A 21,407-nucleotide genomic window follows, 5' to 3' on the forward strand; every position below is an offset into this window, starting at 1 on the left:
CTGGGACAGACAGTGTCACCACTCTGGCAGGCAGGGAACACACGTCTGGGATTAAAATTGTGTGATTGTTTAGTTAATGAACACACTGGGGAATGAGGCACCAGAGAAGAAACCACCTCCTCTCTCTTCTCTATAGGAAGCGGGGAGGGGAGGACAAAGAATGCTCCAACATTCGCCATTAAGCCAACCATGAACTGGGAAAAGAAAACTCCCTACACTGGACTTGGGGGTGAGAAGAAGACAGTTCACTTGTAGCCAACAGAGCGCAGCTTGACTGCCAGGTGAGCCAGGCATATCACGGGCAGAAGAGAAAGGTTCCACAGCATACAGGTGAGCTAACCTTTCTCCAGCTTCTTGTGCTTTGTGTGGTCTGTGAGCAATGTACCTGCATTCAAAATAGCGTGTAAAGTCTGTGTGTGCATGTGCATCACTTAGTGCCTCTGCTAGAAGAGTGCTGGGAAGAGGAAAGAAAACAGTGATGTAGCACCTGGTTGTGAGCTGAGACCAGGAGGGACAGGAGGAACAAGAAAAGCCCCTGCAGGTAACGGCGATTACCATTGCTCGTGCAGTGGTCGTTAGTGGGAACAACAGCGCTGGCAGACGAAGGGCTGATCGGGGAAAGTTTGCAGGGGGACAAAAGGTTTGGTGGGAAATGAGGTGTGAAATAGAGCAACCTGACTGCTAGGCAGCAGTAGGGAAGGAAGAGGAAGGCAGGGGATGAAGAAGACATGTGAGGAACAAGGGACTGTGCGATTACTGTTGGAGAACCATTGACCAGACTGTTTTCACAGAGTCCAAAACTGCTTCAGGACAAAAGTATTACGGATAGTAACATATACCAATAAACCAATTAAGAGTTTACCTGCTGGCCTGGGTTTCTCAAATTTATATAGAGAGCTGTAAAAGCTCCAGTTTCAAGTCAGCCACAGGTCAATGTGACCCTCTTCCTACCTCAGGGCTGTTCCCAGTGCTTTGCCTGCAATGTGAAAACAGATCTCAGCTAAAAGGAGGGAGAATATCAGAAGACACTCTTGTGACCATAAGCCTGCATAGCATCCCTTAGAAAGGACGACCCCATCATCCTCAGATGTCCACAGATACCTGCTGCTGCAAGCCCAAGAGCAGAACCTGTCTCAATAACTTTCTAAGTTACCAGCAGGCCAGAACTGGTGCTGGCTTTTTTTTTTTTTTTTCAAGAGGAGAAAATCCTAGAGAGAACACATTCTCGAACAATGTCAGTGATATCTGGGGGGATTTCAACTCTCAGATATAAGACAATGGTCTTGGGGAAAAATATGTGCCATTGTGGGCTATTCCTCTGTAGGTCTCACTTCCCCTAGATTTTTTAAGGTTACAGGGTAAGTCTCATGGAAGGAACGGAAACATCCACACAGTCCAATTTTCACCATGTGAGCTGATATCCAGTCTTTGAAGAACAGAACTGTGACTGACTAACGTGGTGTTTTAGGCCAAAAAGCAAATGGACAAGGACTGAAGGGAGGAAGGTGGTGAGAAGTCCCAAGAGAGAGGCATGCCACTGTTTTTCCTGGGCCAAAGAGGTTGTTGAGGGTAAGAGACGTAGTTCTACTTATGGAGAGAAGGAAATATCTCATTTGAATCATCAAGACAAAGTGATCCCATAAAAATAGAGTTTCTGAAAAGGAACCACCCAAGCAACACTCACGTAAGCTCCACTCAGCAGAAAGCCCTTGAAACACATGTTTATTTACCCTTTTTTAATCCCAGAATTTTTTATTTTTCCCGAGGGGGATTTTGGATCAAGGGGGTACAAAACTGGCTAAGTACACATTGCAGTTAGAGTCCAAGTGCAAGAAAACCAAGTCTCTAACCTAAGTGCCAACCTGGAAGCCATATTTTCTCCTTTAATAGCTATGTCTTTCCCTAAAGTTTTGCATTCACAACGGCCATAAAGTGCATGGACGGCTTCTAGGGCAGAGGCAGAGAGCAGTATCACGAGGCACAGTTACAGAAGTATGACCATCCTGTGAGTGAACATGGTGGAATGTCCTGAGTCACGAGCTTGGCTTGACTCATGTATTTCCCCATGCTGCCACCAGCACTCTCCCCCTTTCATCTGATGCGGTAAAAAGGTCACAGAATCACAGAACAGACGAGGTTGGAAGTGACCTTGGGAGGACATCTGGTTCGTCCCACCTGCTCATACAAGGTCATCTAGAGCTGGCTGCCCAGGTCATCTTTATGCTCCTAAGGAGCAGTAGTACGGTAAGGAGAAAGCGTCAAAGCTCCACGTGCCCGTATTTGTTACCCAACACCTTCACCTCAAGACACTTAATCAGGAATGCTAAACCCATCTTTTCCAAATACTGTTTCAAGGCAAATTATCTGCACAGCTGGGAGACGAAGCAGCTTATTACACTGTCTTCCCCTTTCCCTCAGAAATAATATTTTCAGGCTGTGCCCGCATGTACCATTCCACCCAGGCCCCATCGTACACAGCAACATCTGGTTTGCCACAGAGGTATGCCCCCAGAGCCACGTGGCAGGCAGTGACCCCAGAGCCACATGTGGCTACCACCGGCTTTAAGAGGTCCACCTTCTTCTCCTGGAACAGACTGCGGATCTGCTCAGGGGTCTTCTCTAAGCCAGACTCTGTGAGGAAATCGGTGAAGGGGATGTTCATCGACCCAGGGACATGACCAGGCTCAATTCCTGGAGGAAAAGCAATACAGATAGGAATTAACCTCTGCTGTCTGAAACAAATCCATTGCAAAACCCATTCTTTGTTTCACTGGGAGAAATATTTATTGTTCAGTGTACTTTGTTAAAACAAATACATTTATTTTTGTTAAACTTTGCTTTACTAGATTACTGATTACTCAGGAAGGATGGCTCTAATCTTCAGGTTATCACATGGACACAATCTTGTCAAGTTCTGTTCTTCCTCCCAGTTCCCTCCACATCTTCCCTGCATCAGAGCAACCCACTCTGATGAGGCATTGACTGAAGCACCTCCATAGGCCCTTCTGAGGGGAAGAGTAGCACCAGTACACAAAGAGACCAATGAATATCTTTGAGGTGTATGAAAGCTATGTTCCTCACCCCAGCCCCTCATGAGAAAAAAAAATACATGGCTTACCCACTCCTGAATTTTCAAAGAGCAGCACTTGCTAGTCAAAAGGAGAGGACAGGTGCATACGCTACTTCAAGTCCCTTCCCATAAAGGACAACCATATTTCCCTTCATTACCTCTACAGGAGTCAAACTGATGGGCATCTTAAATGAAGCCCTTTTTATTATGCCAGTGTCTCAGGAGGCACATTACCATCTCGGGGCTCTGGCTCTACTCCCCGGAACCGTCCTGCAGCGCGCGCATCCACTAGTTGGAAGCGGTGGGAATCCAAGTTATCTAAGACATCCTCATACGTTTTCACCAGGGACTTGTCCAAGGAGGCGTGGAACTCGGAGGGAGCTACCTGGCTCTTCCCAGAGCTCAGCGCATTCCCTTCTCGCTGCCAGTTCTTCAGGCCGCCATCCAGAAGGGAGACAGCTTCATGTCCGAAGGCCCGGAACATCCACCACACCCGGGGTGCTGAGAAGAGACCTTGGTCGCTGCCATCATACACCACAACGTGGGAATCATTCCCCACACCCAGCTTCCCCACATACTCAGCAAAGTCATCAGCCTTGGGCAGCATGTGATCGTAAGGTGAAGTACGATCGCTGCACTGGTCAATGTCGAAGAAAACTGCACCAGGGATATGGCGCTCCTCAAATTCCCGCTTTGGATCACGCTTCATCTTCGGCAAGTACCAGGACGCATCCACGATTCTCAAGGCCAGACCAGCTTGCTGGGACTTGATGGCTTCTGAAAGCCATTTTGCAGACACCAGAGCACGGTAGAGGAGTTGTTGCGACATTGCGCCTGAGTCCTGGCCAAGATTACCTGGTTCCTGGGGTCTGCCTGAATCCACCTGACTGCAAAAGGAAGAAAGTCACAAATGAGAGACCAGCCTTACAAAAAGCGACTGGACAAAGATGCATTTGGGGACCAAAGACCTGTGTCTGCACTGAGGTGCTGGCTAAGCCTACAGTGAGAGGTTTGAAATGCTCCAGCCCTGAAAATAAAGAGTTTCACAGAGCTTAGCCCAAACCCTGCCCCGAGCAGGACAGCCGTGGCCCAGTCCTGCCTTGGGCCCAGCCCCCTGTAGCCCACCTGGCCCCTCCACCTCCAGCGACCACCAGCCAGCACTGATGGCAGCAAGAGGGGGAGCAGGGCAGCCCCAGGGACCCTGACCGGAGGGGACCGAGCGCCCGCGGTGAGGCACGGCCCCACGACGAGGAGGACTCTGCCCCACCGCTCTCGCCGCCCCGGAGCCCATCTCCAGCCGAGGCCTGACCGGGGCCCTGGCGCCCCTCACGCAGGCTGGACCCCCGCCGCCTCCCGCTGCGACGCCTCCCGCCTCGGGCACCCCCAGCTCCGGCGGCGGCGGGGCCGCGGTTCCCTTCGCGCAGCAGCGGGGGAAAGAGCGGGGCCACCCCGCCGCGCCGCCCCGTACCTCCGTGCTGGGCCTCAGCCGAGCAGCGCCCGCCCTCGGTCCCCGCCAGCCATGGCCGCCGCCAGGGGGCAGAAGCCGGGGCCCTCCCAGCGGGCCGGTCCCGGGCGGTGCCGCCCGCCCCCGCACCGCCCCCTCGGGCCGCGCCTCCCGGCCTGCGTCCCCCCGCTGCCGCCATTTTCTGTGTGTGTGCCTGTGTCCCGGCCGGCGGCGCCCCCTCCCGGCCTCGGCTCTCCGAGATGGCGCAGAAGGTGCTCGGCAGGGCGCTGGTCACCGCCAAATGGCTCTCCGAGGCCGTGCGGGCCGGGCGGGTGGGGACGAGCCTGCGGGTACTGGATGCCTCCTGGTACCCGCCACAGGAGCGGAACGCTCGGCAGGAGTTCAAGGAGAGGCACATCCCCGGGGCGTCCTTCTTCGACATCGAGGAGTGCCGGGACCAGTCCTCCCCGTACGACTTCATGCTGCCCAGCGAGGCCCACTTCGCTGACTACGTGGGGCGCCTGGGGGTCAGCAACGACACCCACGTGGTGGTGTACGACGGGGACGAGCTGGGCACCTTCTATGCCCCCCGCGCCTGGTGGATGTTCCGGGCCTTCGGGCACAAGGAGGTCTCCGTGCTGAATGGTGGCTTCAAGAACTGGGTGAAAGAGGGCCACCCCGTCACGGCAGAGGTCAGCCAGCCCACCCCGGCTGTCTTTAAGGCCAAGCTGAACACGGTCCTGCTGAAGACCTTTGAGGAGATGATGCAGAACGTGGGGTCCCTGCGGTTCCAGGTGGTGGATTCCCGCCCCGAGGGCCGGTTCCGGGGAACCGAGCTGGACCAAGGTAACGGAGGTGGGAACAGCACCTGCCCCCTGCACCAGAGCGGGATGAGTGTTGTTACTAGTCCAGGCGTAACAACTCCTCCAAGCCAGCAAACAGATTTTCCTAATGCGTGGGCATGCCTCAGCCTAACTCGTTGATTTACCTTAAGAGATCCGCAGTTGAGCATTCGGATCCCGGTGCCCTCACAAAATGCTTTTCTTGTAGTTGGTTGTAAAGCTGCAGGAGGAAATAGCAGAAAAGGTCTGCAGTCAGTTGGCTCCAGGATCCCTCATCCCACACCCTGCAGAAGTTAATCAGAATGCAAACACAGGAGGAGGTGAGAGCTCCCAGGGGTTTGTTCAGGGTCCTATCTAACACTAGCAGACATGCACAAATTATCAGTATTCTTACAGGCACCTCTCACCATAGTGAATGTGCCAGCAAAAGCCCAGGTTTTAGGCAATAAAGTAACCCAAGGGACATTTTATTTCTTGTTCTGGTTCCCAGCAAATAGAGAACTTGCTTGAGCTGATCTTTGTCCTTCTTCTCTCTGCCATTAAACATAACGACCTTAAGTAAGAAAAGCCCCAAACCCTTCCCAAATGTATGGGCTGTCAGCCTTTCTCTTTTGGATGCCCCAAGTAACAGGAAAAAAAAAATTGGTTTTGTTACCTTGGTCAAACACTGGACACAGAAGCAGCAGGGGTGGGAGAGGTCCCGTGCAGTGCGGACAGCTGATACAGCAGTGTGCCTGGAATGAAATTCAAGTTGGTTGTTAAAGGAGGCCCATACTGTGTAATTTAAGCCTTGGTATATCCCAGAATAACCTCTCCTCCAAAAGGGAACCACAGAAATAATTTAAAAAGAAATGCAGAGTTTCAAAAGCAAAGCACAGAAAAGCTCAGCAACAGTTGTTGGGTCTGAGTCAAGCTCCATGCCGCAGGAGCAGGTGTGCGGCAGGCTTCTGTGGTCCTGAGGCAGTGCTGCGCTGCTGCCTTGCAGGTCAGTCGTCATTCTGTTCTGGCTGTTTTCTTACGCGTGTGCTGCTGAACAGCCATTGAGTGTGACACTGCGTCCTGAAATAAATTCCCATGTCTGAACCTCGGGGCTGTTTGGCTGTAAATAGCTTTGTACACGTGGTTCGCACAAGTGTCTACAGTGAGCCCCCCCCAAACACACTCAACTGTGCAAGACAATGCGGAAGGTGAGAAAGGTAATGGGAGTGACAGAGGAGACCGTTGCAGGGAGAGAGGGGGAGTTAGGCTTATCTCTTGTTCTGTTTCTTCATCTATTGTAGCCCATCAAAGCAAAGGTTGAATTTTAACCTCAGGACATGAATAAAACGCTCCTCACTGGGAGCTGGTGGATTTTGCATTCTCTTTCCCAAAGTGGGAGTGGTCACCAGGTGAGAATACTGCAGCCCCTGACAGCATCTTGAAAACAGATTTTTCCTTTTAAATGAGTCAGCATGGGACAGTTTATTTGTGGTGGTCCAGTTTTGCTTCTACAGCAGATCCAGCGGGATAAGCACTGCAGCTGCTCAGTCCACAGGAGCTTGACAGCCTTCTGAACCAGGCTAGCTAGTAGCTGCACTACAGCCAGCAGTGGGTAAAAGGCAGCACTTACACCTAAAAGAGCAATTTGAAATCAATGCTGATTAATTACAGGGGTCATCCAATCAGGGAGAAGAAACATTGGCTGCAATTTAGTGGAGAAGAATGGTCTTGAGGTTAAGGAACTTGCTGTGTTCTCAGGTGATTTCAGTTTAATTATTGCCTCAGCTCTTGACTTCCTAATTAAGTCAATTAATCTCTCCAGTTCCATGAACTCCATCTCTAGAAGAGGCTAATTTCAGCTGACTCTTTTGCCTCTTTAGTTTTTCAGTTCCTTGTGGTAAGAATTAGTTGTCCCTGTTTTATTTTCATGCAGGAGCTACCTTGCTGGGATTTAGACCTCTGTAGTGTTTAAGATAAGCCATGATACATGGCTAATTTTTAGTTGCTGGGAGAGGTTTAGCCAGGTTGCCAGGGTGGAGAAAAGTGGATGGCATTTCTATAAGCCAGGTCTCATAGGTCTTAAATGCAGATATTGCTTTGGATGAAAAAGCTTGGATGTTCATGCATGGTGTGCAGCATAAGCCCATCAGATGTGCAGCCCTGACCTATGCACTGTGTGATTAAAGGTGTCCCTGCACAGCGCAGTGTTGCTGGAGGAATTAGCAACTCGGGCCTGCTCATTAGCTGTGATTCAGCAATGGCCCAACCAGGTTCTGCAAGGGCCTGCTTACTCAGGTGCTGTAGGGTGCAGGTCTATGGAACCAGCCTGAACTGAGACAATCCCAGGCAATCCAGGGGCAGATAATAAAAATAATTACATGATGGTTACCAGTGCTGACTCTCTCTGAGTATTGGGCACTGAAAACTGAGGAACAAGAATTATAGCTGAACAAATGCATACAGAAAAGTTGCGAATTTCTGAATTCTTTCGCAGACACCTGAGAAAAGAGGGGAAAGTTGCCAGACAAGAAATCCGTCATCTAAAAAAGAAAGCAAACCCAAAGTCATTTCATGAGCTTCCGACTATTTTTCTTCTCATTCTTAGCCCTTGGGTAGTCCTTGCCTTCCTTGCACATACACAGTTCTTAAGGTTTTGCCCATTTCTCCAGCTCTCAGTCCTTCCTGCCCCAAACAAAAAGCTTTTGCTCAGCTTGAACATTCAGTGGGAGTGGGAATGAGATGTTGCTGCTTCTTACCTGTCTTCTCCAAGTGGTGTCTGCAGCTGGGAGTGGACTGGCTCTACTTTGACCATGCAGTAATACTCAAGGCACAACATGGAGAGTGAGAGACTTTATCAAAGTATGTTTCAACCCACAGGAACCTACGATCCAAAGCTGTCCATTCATGTGACGAGGTTGACAAACATCAGCTGCCAGAATTAGCGCCATGGCTCTGCTGGTTCTTAGAGTTGACTCTTCGGGCTGTATACGCATACAGTACTTTGACATTGGTGGCAAAGGCCTATTGATCTGACTGTGAGGACTCTCGGGGAGCTGGCTAGGACCAAGCTTAAAGTGTTCCTTCTAATGACTTCACGGTAGGTTAGGTGAGATCACTAATGGTCCCTTCCAAGGCATACAGTTTGAATGGAAGAGAGAGAGAAAAAAGGAGGCAGCAGAGGAGGCGTTTGGAAAGGAACAGCTATCTGCAGCCAGCCAACCCCAAGACCACAGGGAGTTAAATGTGGACAAGGCACATCTTTTTTCTTTTTGACGTTAAGAAATTCCATCTGGAGCTTTCATCGCAAAGGGAAAGGCTAGAGAGAAGGGGCTGTAGTCTTAGCTAGATAAATATCCAACAAAAAATATATATTTAAGCAGAGGATCTTAACAGATGTGGAAAGGGGGATTAAGCAGTGAAGAAGATAACATATTACAGGTTACAAATTGTGAGGGAGGATTGCCAGAAGCCAAGCTGAGTGAGACTTGGCAAAAGGAATTAAAACGAATAACAAAAACTGCTGGAGCAAAGTGAATAAAAAGAGAACAAGGACAGAAAGAGTAAATAGGGTTGCTATGCGGTTAGCAGGGGTTCCAGATGAAAGATTATTTGTGTACAGCCTCACAATTATACTGAGTCTGTGCTACCTTTTTTTTTTTTCCTCCTGAAAATAAGTCTGCAGAGTGGTGGTGGGGGGGTATTAGGAAGAAGGGGAAAGAAGCAGCAATGATCATTTCTAAAGAGTGAGTATAGCGAAAAGATATCCATGTGCTCAAATCTGTGAGGCAGACAATCTCCATCCCAGATATGTGTCAAAGATCAGTCATGTGACATTGCAACTTCATGAGGCAAGACTTTCATAAATTTAATCAGAGCATGATTCTGTAGGTCAGAAATACTAGCAAAGTTTGTATTTGTATTTAGGACAGGAGGTGCAGCACAACCTAGGCAGCTGTTGATCTATCCTCATAACATGGATAGACTAGAAGGCTTTCAAAAAACTCTTCAAGAAAAATTATTGAAATTAAGGCAAAATTGAATAAAATACCTTGGTAAACTTGCACTGCAGCTAAGGGCTGTATTTCCTTGCCAACAGAATTGATTTGCCAGATAAGAGAAATGGCAACATGCATACCTGGAAGTTATGTCTGATCTTTTCTTCCAGCCATTGGAAGCACCTATGAGGTAGACTTGTTCCACTTGGACTTCATTAATACTTTGGCCGTAATAGTAGAGGGGCAATTAGTAGTTTGATGTGAGAAGATGGCAAATAGCACTGGTACTGTTAGGTGCCCAAGAAACTGACTGAAAGGGAGAAGAGAATAGCTTGTGCAGAAGTAGATCTGTGGGGCTGTAAGTTGCTAGCACAGTCCCATCATTATACTTCTGTTTATTTCATATTTTTATGAATCATTGAGGCACTGAAAATAGGGAGTTGCTACTGAAATGTGCTGCTGGCACAGCCTTGGGAAGGTTTAAGTGATCACATGGGGAGTATTCTGTGAGGTACCACCTGCAGTGATAGAAGTGCCAGGAAATATAATGCTACAGCGAGCAAGGTTGGATGCTTAGTAGCCCAAAACACATAATTGCTTGTGTTTCTCTTACAAGCGGAAGACCCACATTTGGAAGCAATAGAAGAGCAGAAGACTTGGATGTGTTAGTTGGGTCCAAGAGCCTCAGGTGCGATTTGGCCTTGACAACAGCAATTATTAACCTCCTGTCTACCAATCGAGATGTTACAAAATGCCACTTCCTTATCCAGAAGCCTAGTGGTCCCCTACAACTGTTTCAAGGATGGCCGAGGCAGTGAAAAGTGTATCTAACGAGCCCTTCCTGAGTTTAGGCTAAAGACATGAGGCTGTTGCGTGTGCTGAGTGCTTGCCATCAGTACGCTGGAGCAATAGCAGAAAGGGAGAAAAACTGTTTCAGCTGCAGGGCAATGTTAGCTCAAGGATAAATGGTGTATGGACTGACTGTGACGAATTGAGTGTTGGAAATTAATATTCGTCCTCACGTGAGCAAGGAGGTGCCTTAGCAGGAGGTTTTATGGCAAGAATCCAAACTGTTTCTGAGATGGATGCTTTTATGAGAGGGAGCCTATAAAGTGATCACTGTAGTAGCTGGGAGCCAGGCTCTGTAATCCTAGGGTTCCTTCCTGGAGTTTCTAAGGGTGACTGCATCAATCTGGCGTGAAGTGTGCTCTGTGTCATATGAGGCAGGAGCAGATGTATCCTCGCCCCTGTTCAGATCCCAGCTGCATCCAGCCTTGCCTTCCAGTCCTGTGTTTCTCTGCTCTCATCCTAGCAGAGAGCGAGCTGATAAAAATTCCTCAGCCATTCAAGAGCGCTTCTTAGGCAGTCCAAGGGACTGTGGTTGTGCGATGTCAGCTCTTTCTTTCAGCTAAACACCCACATACATGAGTAAATGCAGTTTCTACAGAATTCCCCATCTTTCACTTGCAGAGTGCAAACACTGGTCCCTGACTCCAACAGATTTTTGAATCTTTGGAGCAAGGAAGTCTCCCTGTAGACCAAAGTCAAAAATGCTCTAAAATGAGACCATTCTTTTCAGATCTGCTCAGGTCCTAAGTGAAGATTTGTTTAGGGGTGGTGAGTGTATGTCATGGCAGTCTCCAATAAGAGAGGGATACAAACCTACCTATTTTAAGATGCGTGAACAGTCTTGAAAAGCAATCATGACCATGGGGCCTGGGACACCTAAGAACTGAATCGATGGCCCGGCAAGCTTCTTTGAGCAAGAGCTGGCCCTTCTAGTTCAGCCTTCAGGACTTCTTGATCTCAGTATACTTCCCAGTGCCCTAGGATGGTGTGAGACTGCTGTTCTGCAGCTCACAGACTTGTCTGTATTGGGGTGGTCCCTAGTGCTTCAGCAGAGCCTTGCAGAAATCCCTTGCCAAAGGACAGGGCCAGGACCATTGACGCTGTGGGAAAGTGGTAGCCTAACCCAGCCATGTAACTCTCTCCAGTAAGAAGCTCTGCGGTCTGAGAACTACAAACAAGGTTTTCTCACACTCATTTTTTATATTATTTTTATTTCTGCTCTGTCATACAGACACTATATTAATGAGCATGGGTTTTGCAGTTCTCTGTACTGAAGTGATGAACTGTTGTTTTCTGGAACTGGAAAAAATGTGGTGAAAGCATCAGTCCAAAACACTGTCTTTTTTTTTAAAAAAAAAAATGTTAGTCCCTCCAGAAGTCAGCAGTTTTCCTCTCAACTTCTCCCTGTAATGCTAAGCACTTCTGAAGGATGTGTGAGGGGACTAGTAGACAACAATGCCAGATTTCTAAGGCACTCAGGGAAGATGAATCAAGAGACAAAGAGGGTCCATCTGGAACAGGGAGAGATCTTCTGAAGCTGACTCAGGGCAGCTTTGGTTGTTTTTAGGCTCTCACTCTTTGTCCAGCAGACCAAAAATCCCATCCTCAATACCCTGCCAAAACCTTTTTTTCCCCTTATGACATCACTCTGCATGAGCGATGAAACTGCAGTGTCATTATGATGTGTGATGTCAATCTCTGACTAGGTATACTTTAGTCATTTGACTGTGACAAAGGTTCCCTGCTCCAATCTCTCCCATCTCCTGAGATCAGTTACCCTGATGACTTAGGCAAGTGAAAAGCTGTCAGTGAAACAGATTACTATTTATGTGACTTTCCCAGGGCTGTCTCATTAGAAGTTCAAACCTTGCAAGGAACCATTCCCTTAAATGCATTTTCAACGTAATATATAATGTTTCCTGCTCCAGTGAGGCTTGATCCAAAGCCTCTCAAAGTCAGTGGAAAAGCTTCCATTGAGTGTAATGGACTTTGATTAAGCCTGTAGTGACAGAGTTTGAATTTCAAGGGTGTGATGAAAATCTTATCCATTATATTTTTATATCTGCTTCTCTCCAAAGACCTTGCTCTTGAGATACAACTTTCAACTTGCCTGAAGTGGTCAGTTATACCAGTAGAAAAACAGAACCCATGCTGATTTCATCCATGGAGCGGATAAAAAGTGATACAAAATCTAAATTCTCACTTCTCTGACCCCAGTGCCCCGGGATAGCTGCCTCAGCAGTAACGTGGCTGACTTTAAAGTTGCTTTACTCTACTGAAATATGATTTTAAGGTGACACAGGAATAAACTGTGAACAGATAACTACTTTCACAAATTCCACATGCAAGCCACCCTTCCTGCTTTCTGAAAGCTGTGTCGCTACACACTGCTGGCATACTTGGGGAAGGTCAGAAATGCACTGCTGCATTTCTCTTTACACTGGTCCCCTTAATGCCTTTGTTAGGATCTTTTCTGTGTTGGTTCTTTCATTCTTGTCACATCTAAGTCTTCTTCAGATTCCTACCCCTCATTGCTTTCAAGGGGGAAACAGTTTGCTAAATATTCTGGAAGTGTTGACTTCAGCAAAGTTGAATGATCTATGTCCTTCTCTTTTTAGCCCCATACTGCTTCGCATCTTCATCATCACCTGAAACAAATTAGTATCTTGGAGAGAGTGGGAGTATCTGCAGAGTCTCTTTAATGTCTCTTTTGTAGGTGTCTTTCATCACCTGTGTTGATTTCTCCTTGCTTACGTTTCCTTTTCTTGTTCACTTGCAGGGCTGGAATCTGGTCACATCCCTGGCGCTGTGAACATACCCTTCCACTCATTCCTAACAGAAACTGGCCATGAGAAGAGTATTGAGGAGATCCAACAAATATTCCGTGAGAAGAAAGTGGATCTCTCAAAGCCACTGACGGCCACGTGCCGCAAAGGTGTCACGGCATGTCACATTGCCTTGGCAGCCTACCTGTGTGGCAAGCGTGATGTGGCTGTTTATGATGGTTCCTGGTCAGAGTGGGTCCGCCGTGCCCCACCTCGCTACAAGGTCTCTGAGCTGAAGCGCAACAAGGCCTAGAGGGAGAGTTGTTTCTTGGGCAATGAGATCTAGCAGCTGTCTCCAGCCCAGGGTACAGGGAAAGGGAGGAGGTGGAAGTAAAAAAAAAAACATGCTGATTTACATTTTGCCATTTTTTCAAAGAACGATCAGTAGATTTCTATCGATCTTTTGATTTCTCACAATGAATAAAATCTACTTCCAAGATGATGCATCTGTGAATATTTCTAATTCTTCTCTGTTGCCTGTGACCTGCTTGTGCTGGGTGGGAAAAGCAGCTTTGCAACATGAAGGAGAGTTGCACTCTTCCCTGGCAACTTGTAGAAATTCTGGTGGCCTGGTGAGAGCTCAGGTCCATGGTGGAGCAGAATGGAGGAAAAGCCTGGGGCTAAAATATAGCACTGAGTGCTGGACACAGGAGGGCCAAGCTGTGGTTCTGTCATTGACTCAATGTAAGACCTTTGGCCAGCCCACCATCTCCCCTTTTCTAATGTGGAAAACAGGCAAACCTTCCCCTTCCTCTCTGAGGGGGGTCAGTGAGCTCGTGTGAAGCATTTGGAGATGCTAGAAGACCCAGTTCTGCTGAAATGCAGTCTTGTTGATTATCATGACTGTGTTATGGAAGTGTCCAAGAAATCCTATGTATGTCATGAGAACTTCTGGGCATGGGTGTTTCATGAGATGCGAGCCTTTTACTCTCCTCCTTGTTTGTTTTTTCAGTCAGCAAGGATGACCCTGATCTCTGCCATGTTTCTTCTGGTTCCCATGGAGACCACGGCTCATAGATAGAGGGAGGGTTGTTCCTTAGCAGCCGTCTCTGCTCTTCAGCCTTCATCCCACCTCCATACCTGGACTTAAGCAGGACCTGCCTGCTTGTACAGATCACTGTGGCACCACATCATGGACCAGGTGAGAGAGGTGGTTATGGAAGAGGCTTTGCCTCTTGTTAAATCCTGGATTTTTATTTAAAAAAAAAAAAAAAAAAGAGAGAGAGAAAAGATCCAATGTCATTTTGACACCTGTGGGGCTTCTCAGGTCTGGAAAGTCACTGAAATCTCCTCATATTTTGGAGGCCCGGCCAGATGCAGAAGGCATATGAGACCATTCTTGACCACATCTGGTGGCTGGTGAGAATGGCATACCAATTCCTGCACCTGTCTGAGGAGGTTAATTTTCTGCCTGGGAAATAGAGCTCCCTCCATGGCTGCATGTCGGGAAAGTCAAGAGTGTTAGGCTATACTAAACGTGCATTTTCTGTTGGTTTTTTTTTTTCATTCAGAAAGAAGGGTCAAGTTTAATCACTTTTAGCTCTTTGATCAACATATGTCTTTTCTGGTATGTTGTTTGTTGTCCCTCACAGAATTGGCTTAGCAAAGGAGTAAGTAGACATAGTTCTGTGGCTTCTGTTATCCAGGAGGATGGTCAAATGGCCTTATAGCCCTTCTTGGCATCAAGATGTAGGAGTCTCAGAGTGGAGCTTTGACTTTGGACCTTCAGGCTCAGAAGTAAAATGAACAATAAGCAATAACAATAACATCATATACAGTTACAAACTAGAAAGTAGAAACAGTTGCAGGCTTCAGCGTAATTTTGTCCAGGAGGAGCTGGGGATATGCAAGTTAATCAATGAATGGGATTTGGGAAATAAGCACATTGCCTCATTACACCAAAATCCTGCTTCTTTGGAAGAAATGGAAGAGGAGGAATTTCTACATCAGCAGACTGGAAAGTTCTTTCCACTGAATATAGTAATAATAACAAACAGACATGTTTTTGTTTTAAGTAGGAGGTGGGAGTTAACACAGGAGTTTACTTAGCAACACAGATTACTGCACTTTGATCGTGTATAAATATTTGACTCTTCTTTAAAAAGAATGAAAAGCAATACAGAAAAGAAGCAGATCCTGCCCTGTGAGCCAGCACTGTCTTCCTCTCTTCATCTCTTGTGGCCATCTTTTTGTGGGAGACGTTCTGTCTCTACATTTGCAGAGCACACAGCACTGACTCCTGGAGTCTGGTTGATACAGTAACTTCAACTTCAGGATCCCAATATTGTATCAGACATGCTGCTGCAAAGTACTGGCACAGTGTAAAACACAAGCTACTGGTTCAAGGCAGCCCTGGTGAGTTAACTTTGAAGCGGTAGGCTTCCTGCCCCGTTGGCAATCGTGTCTTCATTCCAATAACTAGCCTCAAGAGCAGAAGGTAAGCTTATATGTCATGTCATGGGCTAATTTGACAAATGCAAACATATGTCCCTACCTGATCCAGATCCTGTTTGTACTGCTGCTAGTGCCAGCAGGCTCACAATTACCATATTCACCACCATGGGCCATGGCTTCAGTTGTAACCTGTCACAGGTTTCAAATGGGCTAAGCCTGTAGGGTCCCACTGGGATGAGGAACAGAGACCATCAGCAGGACACAACTGAGAGTTATACAGACATTCCCTCTGCAGGAAAGAGATGAGCTTCCTCCTAGTGCAGGAGGCAGTTTGCCAAGGCTGGGTGTTGGATCAATCACATCAGCAGGACTAGCAAAGCAAAATGGGATAGTCTGTGCCAGAATCAGGAAAGAAGCCCTGTCTCCAGCCTGTCTCCCTTCCTTTGCATTGCCAGCACTGCACAGGCATTTTATGTTTATCACCTCCTCTCCCCATTTTTTTGGCCTTACTTTAATGCACCAAAGGAAGGAAATGTTGTAATTGTACAGCACATGACAGGTCCGACATCTCTAGGTGCTTCAGAATAAAAAGACATTTTCACTGAGGTTTTTTTCATTTTGACTTGTGTCTGCACCACTGCCTATGAAAACTCTTGCAGCTCAGTGTTCCTCAGAGGCACTGGTTGGCTATGTCCCTAGGAGGATGTCCCATGTGAGCTGTTACTGTGAAATCCTGGAGGACTTCTGTGCTTTTTTAATCTGAGAGGATCATGGGTTGTAGGACCAACCACACAGGCAGGCAGGGACAGCTCTGTCTTGATCTGGGAAGACATATAATGCATTTGTGTGAGAATAATCTGTCATCTAAAGACGAGCAGGGCCACTGTCCCCTTCCTTCCCATCTCTGAGCCTGACACAGCCTTTGTTTTTCTTCCAAGGGTGTGGTAGAGGTTCCAGCTTCCCCTACACGTGATGTGGCAGAAAGTGACTCTGTGCTGGCCAACAGTACTTCAGGTAAGCAAGATGGCAGAGAAGCACCTAGAAGAAATGTCCCTCCTTCGGAGCTTGTTTGCAGTACAGCTTGTGAGGCTGTGTGTCATTCCCTCCCTCCCTTCTTGCCGTCCAGATTTGCATGTACCTCTGCAAGTGAAAACTACTCGGACAGGAATCCCATGTGCCATGGGCTGATGGGTTAAAATTCCCCCTCCTCAAGTATATCTTCCTCCACTGGTGGACTTGATTCACTACCTCCCTGCACAAGTGCAATAAGCCACTGCTGTGCTGTAAACTCATCAGTAAATACCGATGAGCCACAGGGACTGTAAATGCATGTTGACGAGTGTGAGAGGGATCATGGGTTGGAGGGGCCCCTACACGTAAGAAAACACGGACGTTTGTGTGCATGTCTGACCGCAACATTTTTACTCCCACACTTCTGTGCATGTTCATCTCTCAAGAGCGTTTAAGACTCCTCAGGAACCTTCACCTGGTTCAGCAGGAAGATTGGTATAACACTGCTAGGTTGTTGGCTTTTTCCTTTCCCTCTTTGAGACCTTTACTGTTTCTTTTGTTGTCTGACAATGATGCAGTGACACGTCCAGTTGTTTCCAGCTCCATATACAGTATGACCTGTCATCAAAACAGTATCAAATTCATTGACTGATTATTTTTGTCTTTAAGTGGAACCTGAGGAAGGGAAAAAGGAGCGTCTTCCAGAAGGCTTATGTCCCAGCAGACAGAGAACATCCCAAAGGAGCTCCAGCGGAACCTTCTGGAAGATCTCCAAGGGCCCAGTGGCTCAAGGAACAGCAAAGAACTCCACATCTATTAAATCCCAGGCATCTCCTGCTCTGAGGTGTGTTCAGACTAAAAGACAGAGCAAACAGAGTCTCCAGGCCAAAACTCCCTCTACGCAGGGTCTCCATTCAAGAAGACTTGAAGAGGAAAGAGAAGATACTTCTGCCACCAAAGACCCAACAGTGGGGCATGAGCCAAGAGGGAGGAACAGCACTTACTGCCTGTCTGCAGTATCCAGGCAGAGGGAGGCAGAGGGCACCAAATCCGTCTCAAGTGCCAAAGAACCAATAGCAGGCCAGCACCAAACACTGGGGTGTAGAAGGCCTGGATCTTCCTGGAAGGCCATCAAAGCCAGCTATGAAGAAGCCAAGGAGACCTGCTGCAGGTTAAGTGCCAAAGAGTCCTTAGCATCGTTAGGGCCAGATATGAAAGCAGAATGGAAGCTTCTTCTGGGGAAGAGAAACAGCTTGATCCATCCTAACAGCAAATATAAATTTGCCAGTGCAGATGAACTTACCAGTGATGAAGAGGTATTGGAGGAAGCCATTTCATATCTGCTTTGTGGCAGGTTGAAGGCTGTTTTTATGGTGCAGCAGGGGGCTGAGTGGGTGGGATATTAGCAGGTTCTAGAAGACATGTAGAGGGATGGATTTGGGTCTACAGACAGCCTTTCCCGTCTCTTTTGTTTTTTCATCCCGTTTTCATTTATAAGGTTCGTGTAGCCAGGTGGAGTCCCAAATCAGCAAGGCAAAACAATGTGGTACCAGGACCCAGTCCAGAGCCCAACACCATCATCCCTTTCTAATTCTTCCTTTTTTACCAGTCTCAGTTGTCCTATGCAATTACAATACCTACAGAAGCCACTGAGGGAGACTCAAGGACAGACCCAGGTCCCAAGGATTAGTCATAGCTCAAAGACCTGTGCAGGGGTGGAAATGGCAGGAGTTTGCTGCACTTAGGGAATGTGGACTGACAGTCCTTCCTTCTTGTTCCTGTTTTCAGGAAGGGCAAGCTCTGTGCAAGGCAGCATTAATCATGGGACAGAAAAGACTCGACAACCGTACTGAAATGCTAAAAAACTTCCTGAACTCTACATTTTTTGCTGATTGCAACCAGCTGGGTTTTAACCTGAGGTCAAATATTTTCCAAGGTGAGGGGACACACATACCTATGCCTGACCTTCAAGCTGGTTCCATCTGCACTTTGCCTGGGCTCAGGGCAGCCACACTGCTTTGGGTAGAGATCTGACTGTAGGTGACCTTCACTTTCCCTTGTTATTCCTTCTATCCACAGTCACTGCTTTTCCAGGCTGTGGTGCTCGAGGAAATGAAAGCTAGAGCCTCCTTTTCTATGTATTCTATCCTTTTCTCTTCTTTCACTCCTTTTTTCCCCAAGGTATGAAAAGTGAAGGTGTATTATGACCCCTGTCCTCCGTGTTCAGAGCTGTCCAAATGGACACCATTTGCAATTCCATGTACCCTGTCATCTCCAGTCCCAGGTTACCTCCAGTTCCAATACTGAAGTTATTTCTCTTCAACACCTTGAGAGATGTGGGGCTCTGAAATGTCTTCCCCAAACCTCTGTTTCCAAGGTCCCCAGGGATGCCTCCATCTAAACAAACATTGGGAACTAAGCATTCATCCCATTCTTGTTACCATCATATCCAAGAAACTCTGAAATAATTGTCTCTGACTCCAGTTTCTCATGTACCAGTATGAGACACATTCCTTTTCCTTACACACTATGTTCCATGACAAGACCTTGCTCTTGCTGGATATTGAAGACTGCATTGTCCTGGGTTTGTGCAGTCACATAGAAAGGAAGGACATCTTTCCCCAGGGAGCTCAAAATCCTTATTATCAAGGAAAGGGTACAATAAAAAGGAAGGTGAAGAGGAAAGGATGAGAGATTAAAATAAACCCCCCTCAAATGGCTAAAATTCAGGAGGGGATAAAAGGATAAGTCACAGTTGGGAACTATTTGTTAAGTATCATGGCAGAAAAGGAGCTCAAGAAGGCCTGGAGTGGTAAGATGGTGCTTTTTGTGGAGCTGTGCTGCTGAATAGGAAGTTACTGACATGAATGAGGGGATTCAACAGGAGGTAAGTGGGCACTTGACTAAAGAAAGGGCACTGGGTTACAAATAAAGATGATACCTTGTGGCACCCTCTAAGTCTGTTTCATACTTGAGGATGAAAAGCAGATAAATTGGCAAACACAAGCTCCCTCCTGGGTGATGATGAAGCTATTATTCAGCACCTAGACACACACCTGAGCAAAGGTATTGCAGTCAACACATGCCTTTTCTTGAGCCCTTGAAACTGCTGGTGTTGCTCCCCTGCTCAGCTCCAGGGCTGCAGTAGGGCGATTTCTGCATACAGTTTATTATTTGCTGTTCCTTGCAGGTGGCCCACTGGAGAGCCGAAGCTTGATGAAAGATTCCTACACCCCTGATATAATTCAGAAAGCAATCAGGGATCCCAAGAATTGGCACGGAAGGAGGACTGATGAGCTAGGTATGGCTTCTGCTAGGTAAAGTACATTGCTGAATTCCTGAGATGGGTGCTGCTTCTGCTGAGGACAACAGGTGGGTTTGGGCAAAGGTGGGGGGGGACTAGAAATTGGCATTTTCACAAGAAAGGAACTCTACAGCTAGAAAAATCCTTGAGGGATAGTAGCATTAGAAGGGAGGCTGTAACTGAACTATGATTTGTCTTCTTTACAGGAAAATGGCATCAGAAAAATGCCCTAAATCTTAATGTGCAGAAAGCATTGGAGGACAAATATGGGAAGAAAAAAGGGAAGCCTTAGAAGATGAAGGTTGAGGATTGGAGTACATTCAGCGAGGGATCTTTTTCCTCAGCCATCTAATAAACCTCCATATAAGCATGAACCCATTGCTTGCTAGTTGTTAACAGCAGATTTGTTGGTGGTGCTCTCTTCCCCTCTCAATTAGAGTCTCTTTGGGGAGAGCAATGTGAGATAAATCTGAATGTGAATACAAAAAAAATCACACTTGTTGATCACTGGTAAGGTGGTCCTGATTAGCCCATGACGCATAGACCCTTGCAGAGGGATGTGGTGGTGAGAGGAGACCATATAGAAATTCACCTGCTCGGCACATAAGGAGGAGTAGGACCTGTGAGCGGTGTAAGAGGGCAATGGCAGGGGGCGTGCACGTGCGTGCCTGCATGCATGTGTGTGCGTGTGTGTGCGCAAACTCATATTTGCCAGAAGAGCCATGGTGCTTTGACAGCTGCCCCAGCAATCCAGAGAGAAGTACAGAGGATGCACTGGGAATGAACCAGGGTTGCCCAAGGGCCTGAATGCTGCCTGCCTCTCCCCACACTGAAGGCTGTAAAACTCCCACCCAGGGAAGCTTCAGAGCTGTATGTACATAGCAGCTAGACACACCAAGCAAAGAACCAGCTCCCTATTGATGCTTCCGAGGTGTATTCAGGCTCTCTTGCCAGAAAGGCACCAAACAGTGTCTGCTGAATAAGCTGGGCATGACTCCGTATGATTGGCACCAGATGCCTACCTGGGGTAGGAAAGGAGGGTTCTCTGCCCACCACTCTAGTTTTGTTGTTATATCTTCCATGTGGAGGATTTCAGGGAAAGATCTTACCCTGTCAGGGAGCAGCAATGTGCAAAAACAAATGGAAACTCACCTGAGAAGAGGAGGCATCAGGGTATTCACTAAAGCCCACACTATTTGCAGGCCAAGCCAATGCAAAAAAAAGCTGGCTTATCCCACCTAAAGGGAACAGGAAAGCTGCAAGAAGCCCCAGGACTTCTCCAATCTGCAAATCACCCCACAAAGTGAATGGACCCTTACTGAAGCTCTCATAAGCCATGCTTGCCCCTGTCAGCCCTTTCTCTAACTCAAAGATAAATGTCTCTCCGGGAGAAGCACATACATCCACCATACAGTCTGCATAATCAGAAGTTCAGAGAGTGTATCTGGACAGTGACCACGGATGACCTAAGGGCTTGAATAATGCAGGACATGCAGGGTCTTTAGGGCTTCCTGATGTGTTTTTCTCAGTATTTAATGGCCCTTATTGCAGGATCCTGCCTTCCAGTTCCAAAGCATAGCAGTTTGGTGCAGCAATCACAAAGTACATGTCTGGGAATAGCGATGCCTTGATCTTTCCTGACTGGTCCCAAGCTTTCACCATTTTAAAAGACTGATGCTTTGCTCCCTGATATG

At 47.4% G+C, this 21,407-nt stretch overlaps 3 protein-coding genes across 9 annotated transcripts; 2 read left to right on the forward strand and 1 right to left on the reverse strand.

Annotated features, from left to right (window-relative positions):
* The first annotated feature begins 155 nt into the window (after positions 1-155).
* On the forward strand, positions 156-20,091 carry CIMIP4 (ciliary microtubule inner protein 4). 4 transcript variants are annotated; one of them, XM_087763881.1, is made up of 7 exons: positions 156-281; positions 13,957-14,145; positions 16,337-16,412; positions 17,079-17,725; positions 18,198-18,345; positions 19,600-19,710; positions 19,920-20,091. In XM_087763881.1, exons 2-7 carry the CDS (start codon positions 14,137-14,139, stop codon positions 20,003-20,005), a joined length of 1,077 nt encoding a protein of 358 aa, XP_087620007.1. In that variant the 5' UTR covers positions 156-281; positions 13,957-14,136; the 3' UTR covers positions 20,006-20,091. The 4 variants fall into 4 exon arrangements, with proteins under 4 accessions (XP_087620007.1, XP_087620004.1, XP_087620006.1 ...); XM_087763880.1 differs by lacking the exon at positions 156-281 and adding an exon at positions 13,564-13,688; XM_087763879.1 differs by lacking the exon at positions 156-281 and adding an exon at positions 13,719-13,878.
* MPST (mercaptopyruvate sulfurtransferase) lies at positions 1,706-6,504 on the reverse strand. Of its 3 annotated transcripts, XM_087763884.1 has the most exons (5): positions 6,376-6,409; positions 6,012-6,090; positions 5,503-5,576; positions 3,305-3,957; positions 1,706-2,691 (listed from the first exon to the last, which is right to left on the reverse strand). In XM_087763884.1, the coding sequence occupies exons 4-5, from the start codon at positions 3,897-3,899 to the stop codon at positions 2,393-2,395; spliced, it is 894 nt and encodes a 297-aa protein (XP_087620010.1). In that variant the 5' UTR covers positions 3,900-3,957; positions 5,503-5,576; positions 6,012-6,090; positions 6,376-6,409; the 3' UTR covers positions 1,706-2,392. The 3 variants fall into 3 exon arrangements, with proteins under 3 accessions (XP_087620010.1, XP_087620008.1, XP_087620009.1); XM_087763882.1 differs by having other exon boundaries at positions 5,503-5,640; positions 6,012-6,504; XM_087763883.1 differs by lacking the exons at positions 5,503-5,576; positions 6,012-6,090; positions 6,376-6,409 and adding an exon at positions 4,539-4,680.
* LOC104021582 (thiosulfate sulfurtransferase) lies at positions 4,646-13,446 on the forward strand. 2 transcript variants are annotated; one of them, XM_087763885.1, is made up of 2 exons: positions 4,646-5,369; positions 12,959-13,446. In XM_087763885.1, the coding sequence occupies exons 1-2, from the start codon at positions 4,775-4,777 to the stop codon at positions 13,255-13,257; spliced, it is 894 nt and encodes a 297-aa protein (XP_087620011.1). In that variant the 5' UTR covers positions 4,646-4,774; the 3' UTR covers positions 13,258-13,446. The 2 variants fall into 2 exon arrangements, with proteins under 2 accessions (XP_087620011.1, XP_087620012.1); XM_087763886.1 differs by having other exon boundaries at positions 4,646-5,360.
* Positions 20,092-21,407: the final 1,316 nt, after the last annotated feature.

Source organism: Nipponia nippon, unplaced genomic scaffold, assembly GCF_047370975.1.
Source record: "Nipponia nippon isolate SJK-2023a ecotype South Korea unplaced genomic scaffold, ASM4737097v1 scaffold_3, whole genome shotgun sequence".
NCBI lineage: Eukaryota > Metazoa > Chordata > Aves > Pelecaniformes > Threskiornithidae > Nipponia > Nipponia nippon.

Bases quoted from the DNA above. Each gene is read 5' to 3' on its own strand.
- LOC104021582 (XM_087763885.1), top strand. From the start codon at position 4,775: ATGGCGCAGAAGGTGCTCGGCAGGGCGCTGGTCACCGCCAAATGGCTC. The intron at 5,370-12,958 runs GTGGGAACAGCA...GTTCACTTGCAG, and splicing joins GCTGGACCAAGGTAACGGAG to GGCTGGAATCTGGTCACATC.
- CIMIP4 (XM_087763878.1), top strand. The intron at 16,413-17,078 runs GTAAGCAAGATG...TTTGTCTTTAAG, and splicing joins GCTGGCCAACAGTACTTCAG to TGGAACCTGAGGAAGGGAAA. The intron at 19,711-19,919 runs GTATGGCTTCTG...TCTTCTTTACAG, and splicing joins AAGGAGGACTGATGAGCTAG to GAAAATGGCATCAGAAAAAT.
- MPST (XM_087763882.1), bottom strand. From the start codon at position 3,899: ATGTCGCAACAACTCCTCTACCGTGCTCTGGTGTCTGCAAAATGGCTT. The intron at 2,692-3,304 runs GTAATGTGCCTC...CTTTTCCTCCAG, and splicing joins AGAGCCAGAGCCCCGAGATG to GAATTGAGCCTGGTCATGTC.